This window comes from Lagopus muta, chromosome 17 (assembly GCF_023343835.1).
Source record: "Lagopus muta isolate bLagMut1 chromosome 17, bLagMut1 primary, whole genome shotgun sequence".
Classification (NCBI taxonomy): domain Eukaryota; kingdom Metazoa; phylum Chordata; class Aves; order Galliformes; family Phasianidae; genus Lagopus; species Lagopus muta.
The window spans coordinates 1,870,520-1,884,822 of record NC_064449.1 but is presented as its reverse complement, the minus strand read 5'-3'; the positions used below and the strand labels follow the sequence as shown (position 1 = coordinate 1,884,822).

General features: G+C 62.3%; 4 protein-coding genes across 4 annotated transcripts; 2 read left to right on the top strand and 2 right to left on the bottom strand.

Moving 5' to 3' along the window:
• Positions 1 to 402: 402 nt before the first annotated feature.
• LOC125701731 (zona pellucida sperm-binding protein 3-like) lies at positions 403 to 2,617 on the top strand. Its single transcript, XM_048964161.1, has 8 exons — positions 403 to 491; positions 720 to 905; positions 1,133 to 1,313; positions 1,384 to 1,495; positions 1,649 to 1,731; positions 1,866 to 1,960; positions 2,035 to 2,112; positions 2,218 to 2,617. The coding sequence occupies exons 1-8, from the start codon at positions 443 to 445 to the stop codon at positions 2,487 to 2,489; spliced, it is 1,056 nt and encodes a 351-aa protein (XP_048820118.1). The 5' UTR covers positions 403 to 442; the 3' UTR covers positions 2,490 to 2,617.
• Positions 2,618 to 2,893: 276 nt separating this feature from the next.
• Positions 2,894 to 4,198, bottom strand: MTFP1 (mitochondrial fission process 1). The gene is made up of 4 exons (XM_048964160.1): positions 4,112 to 4,198; positions 3,657 to 3,784; positions 3,352 to 3,584; positions 2,894 to 3,120 (listed from the first exon to the last, which is right to left on the bottom strand). Exons 1-4 carry the CDS (start codon positions 4,161 to 4,163, stop codon positions 3,048 to 3,050), a joined length of 486 nt encoding a protein of 161 aa, XP_048820117.1. The 5' UTR covers positions 4,164 to 4,198; the 3' UTR covers positions 2,894 to 3,047.
• A 389-nt stretch (positions 4,199 to 4,587) lies between these two features.
• SEC14L2 (SEC14 like lipid binding 2) lies at positions 4,588 to 8,458 on the bottom strand. The gene is made up of 12 exons (XM_048964001.1): positions 8,353 to 8,458; positions 7,185 to 7,260; positions 6,961 to 7,004; positions 6,801 to 6,860; positions 6,540 to 6,728; positions 6,084 to 6,179; positions 5,792 to 5,852; positions 5,635 to 5,718; positions 5,416 to 5,522; positions 5,204 to 5,343; positions 4,963 to 5,132; positions 4,588 to 4,890 (listed from the first exon to the last, which is right to left on the bottom strand). Exons 1-12 carry the CDS (start codon positions 8,404 to 8,406, stop codon positions 4,739 to 4,741), a joined length of 1,233 nt encoding a protein of 410 aa, XP_048819958.1. The 5' UTR covers positions 8,407 to 8,458; the 3' UTR covers positions 4,588 to 4,738.
• A 2,066-nt stretch (positions 8,459 to 10,524) lies between these two features.
• Positions 10,525 to 14,112, top strand: RNF215 (ring finger protein 215). The gene is made up of 10 exons (XM_048964402.1): positions 10,525 to 10,786; positions 11,142 to 11,270; positions 11,368 to 11,439; positions 11,517 to 11,602; positions 11,961 to 12,015; positions 12,201 to 12,305; positions 12,425 to 12,541; positions 12,984 to 13,121; positions 13,342 to 13,444; positions 13,623 to 14,112. Exons 1-10 carry the CDS (start codon positions 10,541 to 10,543, stop codon positions 13,643 to 13,645), a joined length of 1,074 nt encoding a protein of 357 aa, XP_048820359.1. The 5' UTR covers positions 10,525 to 10,540; the 3' UTR covers positions 13,646 to 14,112.
• Positions 14,113 to 14,303: the final 191 nt, after the last annotated feature.

The window sequence follows — 14,303 nt, the reverse complement described above, 5'->3', positions numbered from 1 at the left end:
GGTTGGTGTGGTGAGGAGTGGGACAAGGGTGGGATGGTAGGGCTGAGATCATACATGGCACTGAGACCATATGGTGGGACCTGTATTGTCCAGTGGGACAAAGAGCACCCATGGGAGCACCAGGACAGACTGTGGGACCAAACCATGCGGCACCATTAACACCACAACAAGGTGATGACACCAAAAGGAGTGCAGGAGCAGAAGCACGTGGTGGGAACAAAACTAAATGGAGCAATCAGGACTGTGTGAAATTTTACTGCACAGAACATCAAGCAAATCCCTTTCCCTTTCCTCCTCCACCCCTTCAGAAAAAAAAAGAAAAACCACAACAACAATCAAAGCAAACCAAAACAAAAACCAAGCAGCTCCAGGTGAGGGCAGTTTGCAGCCACCTGCTACTTAAAGGCCTGCAGGGCTGGGGCTGTGCTGCTGCTCTCTGAGGATGAGGCTGTTTTGGGTGCTGCTGAGTGGGGCTGTGCTGGGAGCAGCAGGTGAGCAGGGCTGGTTGTAGGGGGGAGGTGGGGAGTGGGGAGTGGGTGACCTGCTGCTTGTTCCCAGTGTTCTGCTGGTGGAGGGGAGCTCTGTGAGCTCCATGTGTCCCCAAGCTATTTCCTCTCCATGAGCTCCAGGGACACCTGAGGAGCTGCATGTCCCTAGCATGGCTTTGGCACAGCCACCCCATCCCCAGCCCTGCCAGTCAATCTCTCACCTCGTTGCAGAGGCCACCATGGCTCCAGCTGCTCCAGCATCTTCTGGTCACACAGCAGTCGCTCTGAGGGTCTCCCTGGGTGTGGGGACACAAACTGTGGCCCTGGCGCCTGCTGTTGCCACCCCACCTGGTGGGCTGTGTGCTCAGCCCTGCTCGGAGGAGCCCCCTGTGAAGTTTACCTTAAGGCTGCTGGATGGTGAGTGCTCTGTGTTGTATGTTAAGTGCTAAATTGGGGGGGGGGGGGGTGGCCATAAGATGGAGCCTGGCAGCCATCCAGCAGGGGATGAGAGCTCTCTTATGTGGGGGCTCCAAAACCTGGGGAGCGCTGGAGGCAAAGACCCCTATGGTTGGTGCTCTGAGCCAAATTCTGTGTCCCATCTGCAGCAGGATGCTGTCCTGAGCCTTCCTTTCCTTCTCCTCCAGGGGACCCCGGTGCCACGAAGAGGCCGTTGGTGCTCAGCCGCAGTGCTGTGCTGCACCTGGAGGCCAGGGTGGATGCCAGCCCCGACGTGTACCCCAGGATCTTGGTGGAGCAGTGCTATGGGATGGGATCAGGGCAGCAGGCTCACCCCAGGAAGAGCTACATGGTGGTGAACAGCCATGGGTCAGTGGTGGGGAAAGAGGTGCTGGGGTCAGCCTGAGAATGTCCCCAACTTGTCCTTGGGTCTCTTCAGGTGTCTGCATGGCTCAGGGCTGGGCAGTGTGTCCGTCCAGCAGCAGAGAGGGATGTCTGTCCTCCAGCTCTCCATCCTGGCCCCTGTGCTGGAGGCTGAGCCTGAGGAGGAGGTGAGGTTGTGGTGGAGACCTGGGTCTCCCCAGCTAGTTGTCGCCTCGTGGGCATTGTGCCCCTGTCCCCAGCAGCTCCTGCTTCCCAGTGGGGTGGTCATTGCCCCAGGGAGGCCATAGAGGTGGCAGTGAGGATGGCTGCTGTCTTGGCAGGTCTACGTGCACTGCCTGCTGTCAGCATGGGGTGCCAGGAGGCACAGCCCGATGTCCTGCTTCTACAATGACACCACGGCCAGGTGAGTTCGACCAAAGGACCCTACTGGGAGGAGTTGAGACCCAAAGGAATCTCCATCCACGGGCATGGTGCCATGTGTATCTTGGGGTGGAAGCTGGGGACCCACAGATCCCCAGATCTGGCCTTCCCTCCCAGGTGGCAAAATGCAGAGGATCCCTCCCGGAACACAGTGTGTGATTGCTGTGACACTCAGTGTCCCCCTGGTGACATTGGGCTTGGAGAGCAGCCAGGTACATCCCTGGGGGCTGTGCTGGGTGGGGAGGGCTGCGGACACAGTGGAGCTGTAGGGTGCGCATCCTCACAGAGTTCCCAGGAGAAGGGATGCTCCACTGGGAGACAGCGGGCCCACTGCTGGTGCGGGAGCTGGAGCCGTGGTTTGAAGGTGAGCAAACGACCCTGAGCTTCTCCCCATGCCCCCAAATCGACTGACTGTGCATGGGAGCTGGGCTCCCCATGCCCCAACCCCACTAACTGCTTCGTCCCGCAGCGCCGTGCCGCACGGTGAAGAAGCTGCTGCTGGCTGGGCTGGCCCTGGTGGGCAGCATTGTGGTGGTGGCCGTCATTGTGGGCAGTTTGCTGGGGTTGGGTCTGGCTGCGTGGAGGCTGCGGGGAGCACGGCCTGTCCGACGACCCCCGAGGAGGCAGTGTCCCTTCCAGGCTGAGCTGCAGGCTGTGGTGGGAGCTCTGGTCACCCGGGAGGAGGAGAAACGTGAACAGAGCAGGATGGAGTACCGCAGCCTTGAGCTGGGAGCGCTGTGAGATGTTCTCTGTAATAAAAAGTCACTTTTCTTTAAATATGCGAGTTCTTTGTTTCCCCCTCCATCTCCTCTTGAGGGTGGTATGGGGCATGTAGCCTCCAGGCAGGACAATGTGACAGCTGGTGCTGTGCCCAGCAGGCTGGGGAGGCCTGGGATGCAGTGGTGAGGCTGTATCCTGCAGGACATGAGTGCTTTTGGGGTTGGGCTGCCTGTCCTAGGCACTGCAAGGAGCCCTACCCTGCATGGGGGTGGTGGGCTGAGGGTGCAGGAACCTTGCAGTACCCAAGGATGGGGCTTCCCAGAGGGTGCTGAGCACTGGGGCAGGACATGCTACCCAGCCTGGTGTCCTCCTTAGGGAGCTGTTGCTGTGTCCCCTCCTGATACCCAAACACCACCTGCAGCAGGTAAGGTTTGAAATAGTTTATTTGGACCAAGTGCAGGGTGCATGCAGCCACTCCGTGGCCAAAACCTGAGTGTGGGTTCACAGTGCAGGGGCTGCAGTGCCCCAAGCCAGCAGTGTGCTTCAGTTTCCCCTCCCAGCTCTGCATGGCACTGTGATTCAGGGTGCAGACGGGGGCTCCTCGGTGCCATACAGCTTGCGGATGCTGGAATCCATCAGGAAATCCACAGACCTGCGGCAAGGTGACAGGCCCCTCACTGTCATCTCAGGGTCCCTTTGCAATGTGCCCCATCCACCCTCCTGCTGTCCCCAGTGTCACCCCACTAATCCCCAGCGCCTGCTAATCCCCTTCGGCTCCTCCATCCCCACTGTAGGGATGTGTCCCAAGCTCACTCCATGCCACCTCTCCTGGACTGCAGCAGGGATCACTGTGGCTATCCTCACTCGCTCCTGTGACTCTCACCTGTCGATGGGGGTGATGATGACAGGGATGGCAGCCAGCCCCAGTGCGGTGGTGGCCCACTTTCGGACAGGCAGAGGCCAGCGGGTGAGGGAGGCCAGCAGGGCCAGCGAGGCGGCACACAGGCGGTTGATGGTGAAGCCTGGGATGGCCACCGAGGCCAGGCTCTGCCACACGAAGGTATCTGCCACCGCCACCCCCACCCGCCGTGCCCTGCTGGGGTCCTGAGCGTGGGTCTGTTGGGAGAGCAGAGCGGGTGTGGGATGGGGGCATGTGGGGATGCGGGGGCTGCAGGGGGGGCCACTCACCGCCGCAGCTTTCCTGCCCTTGTCGATGGCATCGGCTGTCACGTAGGCTGTGGCCACCCCATAGCTGGCCCACACGGCTGCTACCGGGACGATGGGACGGAAGGACTCACCCACCTCGTTGGCGTAGCCTGGGGGGGCAGCAGGCGACAAGGAGGCGGCGTCACCCCAACCCCGAGGGTCACCTTGATCCCAGCGTTGGGATAGCGGGGGGAAAGGTGATGGCAGAGGGCAGGGTCCGGCCCAGGGGGTTTAACGGGACAGGAACGCGGGGACGGAGCGTTCCGGAGCTCGGGGAGTGGCAGAGCCGACGCCCGGTACCGGCATCCGGAGCCAGCGCCGGTACCGAGAGCTCTGACAGCGTCGGTACTCAGTGCTCGCTGCCATGGTCGATATCGGGTTCCCCGTGCCAGCCCCACTGCTACGTTCCCGATGCCAGCCCCGGTGCCGCAGCTCACCCAGGTAGCGGACCCACGTGTCCCGGTAGAGGTCGGGCTCCTCCGCCCCCATGGTGCGCTCCCGCCCGTGCCCGCTCGAAGCCCCGCCCCCATTTTACGTCACCATATCAGACCCCGCCTCCTCCTTCCGCACACCGCCCTTAGCCCCGCCCGCCTAGCCCCGCCCCCTTGCCCGGCTCTAAGATGGAGGCGGGGAAGTCAAAGCCGGGCAGCACGTGACCCGACCGCAGCCGCCACGTGGGTGGGATGCGCAGCCGGCATGCGGGGCTTGTGGGTGCACGGCAGGGGAGGGCGCGGGGGCCTGATGTGGGGCTGAGGGCCTACATAAGGGCTGAGGGAGGCAGCTGAGCCTGGGGCATGGGGCTGAGAGGGACAACGGGATCTGGGTACGAGGCTGAGGGGAGGAATAGGGTCCGGTGATGAGGGGAAGCAGGGCCTGGGGATGGGATGGAAGGACAACAAAGAGCCAAGCCACGTCACTGTCCATCTCTTTACTGCCGCCACCACACCCAGCCCCACTGCTGAGGGCCACATAAGGCACAGAGGGGCCAACAACCCCGGGCACAGCCCCCCGGGTCCCTGAGCCATGGGGCACCAGCCCCCCTTCTTCCATCCTCCGTGCTGCCATCACAGGCTGTGCTCCAGGGCCACCTCGCCCAGTTTGTCCCCGAGCTGTTGGATCTGCTGGGCTGAGGTGGCATCAGGCAGCAGCACCTCCACGCTGTAGTTCACCTTCTTGGCATGGATGTAGCTGTAGGTGTTGTCGAAGCGCAGGACGTCTGCAGAACCAGGGGTGGGGGAGGTCAGGGTGCTGGGACAGACCACGGGGGTGGGGACTAGGGGCCACTCACAGATGCCAGGCGTGGAGCAGGTGAGGGAGCCGTCCTCGGGCACCATGTGTGAGTTGTAGCGCTGGGTGGGGAGCACCTCAGTCATGTCGCCTGCCCGCTGCCGCTCCCCGACCTTCGTCTTCAGGTACACCCCAAAGCCCACGTCGGCCCCTTCTGAATTAAACTGCCACCTGCCAGAGAGACCCGGGGTCACCGCCGCCTGCCTCAATATCCTCATCCTCATAGCACGGACCCCCCTCACCTGAGCACACAGCCGGGGGCGAGGATCTCGTATTCCACCTGGTGGGATGAGCCCCTGTTGACCATCGCTGTGTGCTCGTAGCGCTGTGCCAGCTGATCCCTCACGTAGTACTGCTTTGGCACTTCTCCTCCGTAGTTGATCTGTAAAGGGATAGTTTTGGGCACAGGGCACGGCCATCCCATAGCCCTCACACTGCAGGGACCGCTCCTCACCTTGCTGGGGCACTTGGGGTTCCCATCAGGGTCTGTCAGTGTGCCCCCATACTCCACTGGGATCTGCGAGGGGTCGATGTACTTCTGCAGGACCTCCTTCCAGTTGGCTGTGGGATAGCGGGGCGTTCAGAGGGGCTGAGTCCCACGCAGGGACCTCAGCCTGAGGTGGGGACCCCAATGCTGCATGGGCAGGGTGAGGGTTACCGCAGCCCCACTCACATCCCAGCACCATGACTTTCTTGCGAGTGTCCTCGCTCAGGAAGTGCTTGACCAGGTTGTAGGCCACCGGGAAGATCTTGGGAGCTGATGAGCAGAGCTGGGTGTCAGGGCAGCCATCCCAGCATGATGCCCAGCTGCATGCCCACACCTTGCTCACCCTTCACGATGAACAGGCGCTTCAGGGACTCGGGGTAATTCTCCTCGAACATCGCCAGGAGCTGCAGGATGGAGAGAGCTTTGCATCCACACCCTCCTGCCCCAAGCACCCCCTGGGGCAGCCCCATCTGCACAGGCTTTGCACAGGTGACAACCCTAAACAGAGGCTCCGTGCACCTGCCCAAACTGCAGTGAGGCCTGGGACCTGAGTCGCAGCCTTGGAGGTCACCCTGCAGCCCAGCAAGGGATGAAGTTCTGACCTCAGTGGCCACTGTGGTCCCTCCAAGCCTCACCTCACCATACGCCTCCACCGCTGGCTTCCAGAGGTGCTTCAAGCCCAGGCCCTCGCAGTCGTAGACCATCATCACCATCTCAATCTTCTTGCCCAGCTGGGACAGGGACAGAGTCGTCAGGTGGGACGATGAGTTTATAGACCAAGAAGCATCAGCCACTGCCAAGTCCCTCCTGCCACCTGTTCCTGGTCATTGCCACCCCTGGGGCAGAGGGCAGCCCAGTGCCAGCCCCTTTTACCCCCAACGGGCCCAGTGCTTCCTCTAGAGCATCAGTGCAGGAAAAAGGTGTGGTGCTGGGACAGGGACACAGGTGGCAGCAGGGACTGTTTGGTGGGACGGGCAGGAACTTGTGCAGCTGGCATAAAGCAGGGCTGGTGACAGTGCATGAAGGGAAGGGGGGGTCTTGTGGGTTTGGTGGGGATATGGATGTGTGGGGACAGCCACGCAGGCGCCCACCTTCTGGCTCTGCTTCTCGCATTCCTGCCGCAGCAACTCGCAGTCACGGAACTTGTTCTTGAGCAGGTCCTGCTTGGAGGCAGAGAAGAGCAGCCCCTTGGGGTCCAGTGGCCCGATGATATCGTACCAGACGGGGCTGCCCTCCCGGTCGTATCCACACATGCCTCCAGCCATGTACTTCCTGATCACCTGCGGGAGCACCGTCAGTTGGGGACGCCCACCTCAGGCTGGGGACACCCACCACGGGCCAAGGACCCCCACCTCAGGTGCCTCCCATGCAACGATGTTGTCGGCATCCATGCGTTTGCGGACCTCCACGTGCTGTGAAGGCAGGGCAGAGCGAGTCGGGGTGAGGGCACACGGGGTCTCAAGGACACCCCAGCCCCTCGGCCGGGCTCCCCCAGCACGGGGACCCCCTCACCTTGCGGAGCATGGCCTCTGACTTGGGCAGGTCGAAGCTGCGTGCTGCAAAAGAGCAGAGAGTGGAGCTCAGCCCCGCGCGGGGCGCAGCCGGGACGTCGCTGCTGAACCTGCCGCCCTCTGCCCCGCTGCCAGCTTGCTAAAGTCCAGGTGAGGGCAGCACCTCGGCGTGGTGCCCGCAGCCCCCACGGGATGTCCCAGCCCCACCGCGCCCCCCGGGCTTACCTCGGAGCCATTTCAAGAGAAAATGATCGTCCTGCAAGGGCAGCGAAGGGAGCACGTCTTTGATGTTCTCTCGAAACTGCGGGGAGAAGGGGCACCACCGTCAGCGGGGCTGGGGATGTGGCCTTGTGCCCAAAACCTGAAGTTTGTCCCCGGGGCAGCCGGCAGCACAGAGCAGTCTCTGCTCCCATGCCTGCTGCGGGAGGGTCCCCAGACCGGTATCCTCGTGTAAGGCAGCCAGCCCGTGCCCTCCAAAGCGAGGCGTCAGCCCTCTGCCCCCTGCGCGGCGCTCCGAGCTCCGGGCTGTGCACCACGCGGTCGTCGCACATGCCTCGGGCACCGCCGAGGTCGGCAGTGAGCAGGGATGCTGCCCTGGGGCAGGCGGTGTAAATCCCCCCATGCACCGTACCAGCCCGTAACGAGGCTGACCGGATTATCCCCGCCTGAATTTAGGTGTAATTAAACCCGGGATTAACTCCCTCACCCAGAGGAAAACAACACGGTCGCGGGCGGGTGGGAGGGGACAGGTTTCACAGCTCTTTGCATCAGGGTTGCAACCACGCAGTGTCCCGTCCCAAACCCAACTGAGCACCGTGCCGTACCCGCCCAGGTCATCGCCCGCGGGCCGCAGTTCGGCGATAAGATAGCGCAGCCACTGTCGTACCCTCCGTGATCGATGCCCACAGAGGCCAATAAACGCCAGCATGGCTGCTGCAGGTGGAACGAAGCAAAGCCACCGGGTGTCCCCCAGCAGGTGACAGCCACCATTTCGGCTGGGCGCCCTCCACCCTGCAGCAATGCCTTCCCAGGCAGGGAGATTTTCCCCCACGCCACGTTTTTGCAGGATGGAAGCGTCGTGGGGCGGAGGGAGGCACGGCGCACATCCAGCGGTATCGCCGTCCCGCGGGACCTCCGGGTGCCGAGCTCCGTGCTGGGAACGGGGTGCAAGCAGAGCCCTTGGGATGCTCGCCGTGCAGGGGGAAGCAAAGCTGTGTCATCGGGCCTCCCCGTGTCCCGCGGATCCGCGTCCCGCATCCCTCTGCTGCCGGGTTCCGGAGGTGATGAGACCCCGGTCCCGGCGCCGTGCAGCCCGGGGGTCCCCGCGGACCCCACGGCCGAGGTGGGCGCATCAAAGCGCCCCGCGCCGCCGTCCCCCCGGTGCCGGTCTCACCTGCGCCAGCGCCTCCGCCTGCCGCGGGCTCAGCTCCCCGACACGGCCGCTCATGGTGCCGGCGCCGGCCCCGCGCCCCCGGCGCCGCCTCTTAAGGGCGGCCGGGATGGAGCTGGGCGAGGCGGCTCCGCCCTGTGCCGCCTCCAGCACCCGGTGCCGGCCTTGGACTGTGCCCGGCACGGGTGGCCGCACGGGTACGGCCCGGTGTGCGGCTGGGACGGGGTGGGTGATGGGGCAGGGGATGTGGAGGGACGGGGTGGGAGATGGGGATGGGGATGGGGACAGGTGGAGATGGGAAAGGGATGGGGGCAGGGGATAGGAGATGGGGTAGGGAGTGGTGGGGACAGGGTGGGAGATGCACACAAGGGTGGGCATTGGGACATTGGGACAGGTGGAGATGGGACAGAGGTCGTGACATGCTGGGAGATGGGGACAGGAAACGGGGATGGGGATGGGCTCAGGAGTAGGGGATAGGTGGAGATGGGACGGCAATAGGGGCAGGGGATAGGAGATGGGGTAGGGACTGGTGGGGACAGGGTGGGAAATGGAGACAGGAGTAGGGATGGGGGTGGGCACTGGGGCAGGGGACAGGTGAAGGTGGGATAGAGATGGGGGAGGGGAAAGGAGATGGGGGCAGGGGTGGGAGATGTAGCAGGGGAGAGGTGGAGATGGGACAGATGCAGACAGGGTAGGAGATGGGGCAGGACAGAGATAGAGACAAGGATGGGCATTGGGGCAGCCGACAGGAGGTGGGGACATGGATGGGCACTGGGACAGGGGACAGATGGGAACAGGGGGCAGAGATGGGGACAGGGAAGAGGATGGAGCAGGTAAAGGTGGGGTCAGTGTGGGAGGTGGGGAAAGAGACAGATGAGATGGAGGACAGAGGTTGGACATGGAGAGGCATTGGGACAAGGGACAGATGGGAACTGGAGACAGAGATGGGGATTAGAAATGGGGCAGGGTAGAAAGGTGGGGTTATAAAAAGAAGCAGGAATACAGACAAGTCTCAGGCACAGGGGAGGACTGAGATGAGGGACTGGGGTCAGAGCACCAGGGAGAGAAGATAGGAACAAGAGACAAGGTAGGGAGATGGGACAGAGGCGGGTGACACAAATGGGGGCAGAGACAAGAGGTGGAGAAGGGGACAGAGGTGGGGACAAGGCTGCGAGATGGGGTAGGGGAAAGGGTACAGAGAGCAGGGGTGGGAGATGTGGAAGGCAATAGATAGGAACAGGAGCTGGGGACAGGGAATGGAAAACAGGGATAAGAGATTGGGGCCAGGGACAGATGGAGGCACCAGGGGAATGGGGTGCAGGGGTTGTGCAGGTATCTGTGGGCAGGAGTGATGCTTGTGTTCCCAGGAGGGCTGTGTGTGTCCTGAGGAATCAGGGATGTCCCACAGGCTCGAGGACCCTTATCCCTTGGGCTGGGAGCTGCTGTGATCCCCACAGATGTTCTCAATGCCACTGCCTCTGGCACAGCCCCGCAGACTTGTTCCTAGCTTGGGTTGCAAGGGGTTGGGGAGTGCTGTGCCAGCATTACACGTGTGTGCCTGGATGTGTGTATATGGTGCCATGTCGAGGGGACATGGATGGGGGCCCACTGTCCCTTCAGCCTTGTCCCCATGCTTGGTGCTCTACCAGTGGTAGGTTTGGTCCCTGTCACTTCCCTGCTCCCTGTGGTGGTTCCCAATCACATCCCAGTCCCAGTACCTGTCCCTGCACCCAGATTAATCTCCATCCCACAGCTGGTACCGATGCCTCTCTCTCATCTCCATCTCCATCCAATTCCATGCACACTTTTCCACTACCCATCAGCAACCTCATCCCTATCCCTTCCACTTTCTACTTTATCCTTCCCATCCCAAATCCTTCCCATTTCCCCTTCACGTTCTCTTTCCCTTCTCAACCCCCATCCCAGTCTCCCCCCCATTTCCATTACTCCATCCCAGCCTGTCGTTCAGTAAGGAGCAGAGAGCATGCGATGTCAGCACTGAGCCCGGTCGTGTTTAACAGCTGAATTAAAAGCGTGGAAGAAGAGCAGAGCTTCCTCCCCCTCCACTTTCCCTCTTCGTCCTCATCCCATCCTCTTTTCCCCTCCCCCCCCTCCAAAAGCACTCATCCTCCATCCTTCCCTTCGGACCTCCCCTCCTCATGGGGGCGCTGTGCGGCGGCTCCGTGCAGCCATGGCGGCGCTGCGTGCCGCTCTGCTGGCGCCGCTGCTGGCGCTGAGCCGGGCCGGGCCGGGACCGGCGGCCTCCGCCCACGTGGAAGTGGCCGTGTCGGGGCCGGGGGACGCGGCCGGGGACGGCGACGGGACGGCGGCGGGTCCCGGCGGCTCCTACACGCTGCACGGGGCCCTGCTGGGAGGAGGGAGCGGGCCGGGCAGCGGGGAGCCGCGGGAAGAGGAGATCGGGGGGCGGCTGGTGTTGGTGAGCTGGGGGAGGTGGGGTGTGGGAAGGTATTTGGGGTCGATATGGGGAACTGGGGAGTGCTGGAACCGGGGGGAGATGGGACCCGTGTGAGCTCTGGGATTGGGGTTGGTGGGGTAAGGTGGGAATTGGGGGCGTATAGGGGAGCGCTGGGAGCGTTTGGAGCCATGGGAGGCGGTGTGGGGGCTGGATGGGGGCGGCTGGGGGTGTGATGTCGGCACGTCCCCTCTGTGTGCCCCCCTCACAGCTCCCCTGCTGCCAGCCCTGTCCCCTCACCCTGCCTGCTGCCCAGCTGCCTTGGAATGCCGTCAGCCCCTGACTTGTCCGTGTGTCCCTGACCTGTCCGTGTGTCCAGGTGGGGGATGCGGAGCCGGAGCTGGGTGCTGCTGACAGCTGGATCGGGGTGGTGCCCGTGGGTGAGGAGCCAACAGACAGCCCTCGCAGTGCCAAGGAGGAGTCCTTCACTGCTGCTGTGGTCAGCAAGGTGAGAGCTCCATCAGCAACCCACAGGCACCTTCTGGGGTGCTCAGCAGGGATGTGGGCAGTGCCAGCCCGCTGTGCTGAGCCTTCTGTCCCTGCAGATGAAGCGAGCCCTGGTGCTGGGGGCCTCAGCCCTGCTCATCCTGGCACTGAACCAGAATGCGATCCGAGAGGTAGGAGAGCCCTGCAGTCCTCCTAGCACGCTGGGCACCTGCCCCACTCACAGCTGTTGCTTTTCTGTCTGGTGCAGCTGGATGTCTCCCAGCTCCTTGCCAAGCCCATCATCGTGATCCAATCCTCGGACAACGTCACCAGGCTGCTGGGAGCACTGCTGCGGTGAGCGTTCCCTTGCAGCAGCCTGATTTGTGCAGTGGGCAGCAGAGCACAGCCAGCACTCGTGCAATGTGGGGAGGCAGAAGGGGCTCGGAAGGTGTCTGGCACGTTCAGCTTGACTTGGGAGCAGGGGCATGTGTGGTGGCTTCACTGATTGGGAAACAGGCACGGAGCAGGGATGTGATCTCTGTGTAGTTGCTGAGAGGACTGGGTGGAAAATGTCACTGCCATTTCCTCTGTGTGTCCCTCTGTCCTTGTACACGTCTCAGGAGCGGCCTCCCTCAGTGCCCAGCAGGAATAGGGCTGCTGGGTGCTGGGGATGCTGCATGTGGCTGATGCTCTTTGTGCCTCTTGCTCATAGAGGACTACGGGCGACAGCGAAGATCACATACCAGGCGGTGCTGCTGGAGAACCTGGTATGTAAGTCCTCCATCTCCTCTGTTTGGGTATGAGGACAGAGGCACGGCCATGCCCAGCAGCGGGGAAACCTGCAAGGAGCCGGAGCCAGCTCTGCAAGGGCTGTTGGAGCTGCCGGTGTCTCTCAGTCCTGCCTCCTGTGCTGCAACATGCTGTTGTGGTGACGTGGCATCCTGCCTTGCAGGGGGTGACGCTCACCCTGTGGTCCACCTGTGGCCTGTCCCGAGGGGGCCTCTATGGCGAGTGGCAGGGTGTCATCTGCACCGGGGAGAACAGCTCGCAGGTCCAGGTGCGTCACAGATGTCCCCATGGCCACTCCTCGGTGTCACCGCAGCTGGGGGTGAGGCTGGGGGTGAAGCAAGGGTCTCCCCCTCGCCCCCTGAGCGCCTGGCGGTGCTGTTCCTGCAGAAGTACCTGCAGCAGCTGTGGAACACCATCCTGCTCGTCGCTCTGCTCCTCTGCACGGGGGTGATCGTGCAGGCGCAGCGGCAGTCACGGCAAGGCCTGTCGGAGCGGGATGCTGAGGTGGGACGTGGGGAGAGGGGACTGTTTTGTTTGGAGGAAAGGAGGATGAGGGGAGACCTCGTTCTCTGCAACTTCCTGAAAGGAGGTTGCGGCAAGGAGGGCGTTGGTTTCTTTCTCTGACATGAAGTGTAGATGGGACGTGAGGCAGCGGGCTCGGATTGCACCAGGGGAGGTTGAGGTTGGATGCGAGGATAAATTTATTCACAAAAAGGGTGGTTAGGTGTGGGAAGGGCTGCCCGGGGAGGCAGCAGTCACTATCTCTTGGAGATATTGAAAGTATTTGGTAGGTATTTAAGGGATGTGTGGCATAGCACTTAAGGACATAGCTGAGTGTTGGAACTGTAGTGTTAGTTGATGGACTTGATGTTCTAATGGATCTCTTCCAACCAACATGATTCTACGCTCCGCTCGTTTCGCCTCACCTCCCGCTCTGCGTCTCCAGCTGGACCTGAAGCAGCTCATTCGGCGGCGGCTGCTGGCCCTGAAGACCCGGCGGTACAATCCTGGCAAGGCGCTGCGGAGCCGGGCCTGCGAGATAGACAGCTGTGCCGTGTGCCTGGACCAGTTCAGCAAGAGCCAGGTCAGACTGGTGGGGTTGGTCCCAGTGACGATTTGGGGCCACGCGTGCTAACGCCACCCCTTGGCTCTGTTCTGTGGTGGCTGAGCCTTCTCGTGCTTCATCAGGGTGGGGGTGTCCTCATGAGAGGGACGTGTGGTTGGGGGCTGCCCCCCTCTGCGGGCAGGGGGCAGATTGCCTGCTCCTCGTGGCTCACGTGTCCCAGCTGCTTCTCTCCCTGCAGTGGCTGCGCGTGCTGCCATGTTCCCACGAGTTTCACCGGGACTGTGTGGACCCCTGGCTCCTCCTGCAGCAGACCTGCCCACTCTGCAAGCATAACATCCTAGGTGAGAGCAGCTCTAGGACTGGGGGATCCTGATGGGGCCCCACACATCCTGCACCCCAGTTCACCCTCTGGGGAGCGTGTTCAGGCCAGGACGAGGGCTGGGAGGAAGTGGTGCCAGCCACAGACTGCTCTGCTCTTGTGATCCCTGTGTGACACCCCCTCATCCTTCTCCCTTGCAGGGAACTGCTGTGGAGAGAGCTAGTCGGCCCAACGGACGTGCTCCAGGGACAGACGGACCCATGGCTGCTCTGGGAAGAGCTGGGGAAGAACAGGGCAGGCGTGGGGTGAGCTGTGCTTGGAACTGGAGCAAGGCTCAGCGCAGCCATGCCCTTTGCAGCACCAGGCAGAGCCTGGCCCTTAGGAGAGTGAAGACTCTGGGGGGTTCTCCCTGCTTGGTGTGAGTAGAGGGGCCAGGGGCATGGCTGGGCATTAATCAAATGGCTGGGGGATGGGTGCCAGGGAAAGCACTCGTGGGTATAACTGGGGAGGGGCCACTGAGGCTGTCGGCGGAGTCTGCAGGTACTGAAGGGAAGAGCGCAGGTCTGGCTGTTCCCTCTCCCTGCTCATCATTTTTTCTAAGTCTTTTCTATTTGCCTGTGGCTGCAACAGGTGGGCAGCACCAGGCTGGGAGCCCGCCTGCACCTGGGGCTCTGCCATAGCTGAGGGACGGGTGGGGGTGGGGGGGAGGATGGACCACCTTATTTATACTAACTTATTAGAAAGGACAGTACGAGTTAGCTGAACACAGAGTGCTCGGGGACTCGCTGTGAGCCCACAAGGGCTCTTGTTCCATGTGGCAGCTGGAGCTGCAGCACTACTTGTGGCCGTTGCTATTAAATAGAGAGCTCAGAGAGGCTGCT

Excerpts from the sequence above, each read along its gene's own strand:
- SEC14L2 (XM_048964001.1), bottom strand. The coding sequence starts at position 8,406 with ATGAGCGGCCGTGTCGGGGAGCTGAGCCCGCGGCAGGCGGAGGCGCTG. Across the intron at positions 5,853-6,083 it reads CGGTGGAGGCGTATGGTGAG|CTCCTGGCGATGTTCGAGGA; the intron begins GTGAGGCTTGGA and ends TCCATCCTGCAG. Across the intron at positions 4,891-4,962 it reads CTGCTCCACGCCTGGCATCT|ACGTCCTGCGCTTCGACAAC; the intron begins GTGAGTGGCCCC and ends CTGGTTCTGCAG.
- RNF215 (XM_048964402.1), top strand. The coding sequence starts at position 10,541 with ATGGCGGCGCTGCGTGCCGCTCTGCTGGCGCCGCTGCTGGCGCTGAGC. Across the intron at positions 12,306-12,424 it reads AGAACAGCTCGCAGGTCCAG|AAGTACCTGCAGCAGCTGTG; the intron begins GTGCGTCACAGA and ends CTGTTCCTGCAG. Across the intron at positions 13,122-13,341 it reads ACCAGTTCAGCAAGAGCCAG|TGGCTGCGCGTGCTGCCATG; the intron begins GTCAGACTGGTG and ends CTCTCCCTGCAG.
- LOC125701731 (XM_048964161.1), top strand. The coding sequence starts at position 443 with ATGAGGCTGTTTTGGGTGCTGCTGAGTGGGGCTGTGCTGGGAGCAGCA. Across the intron at positions 906-1,132 it reads TACCTTAAGGCTGCTGGATG|GGGACCCCGGTGCCACGAAG; the intron begins GTGAGTGCTCTG and ends CTTCTCCTCCAG. Across the intron at positions 2,113-2,217 it reads GCTGGAGCCGTGGTTTGAAG|CGCCGTGCCGCACGGTGAAG; the intron begins GTGAGCAAACGA and ends TTCGTCCCGCAG.
- MTFP1 (XM_048964160.1), bottom strand. The coding sequence starts at position 4,163 with ATGGGGGCGGAGGAGCCCGACCTCTACCGGGACACGTGGGTCCGCTAC. Across the intron at positions 3,585-3,656 it reads AGGGCAGGAAAGCTGCGGCG|ACCCACGCTCAGGACCCCAG; the intron begins GTGAGTGGCCCC and ends CTCTCCCAACAG. Across the intron at positions 3,121-3,351 it reads ATCATCACCCCCATCGACAG|GTCTGTGGATTTCCTGATGG; the intron begins GTGAGAGTCACA and ends ACCTTGCCGCAG.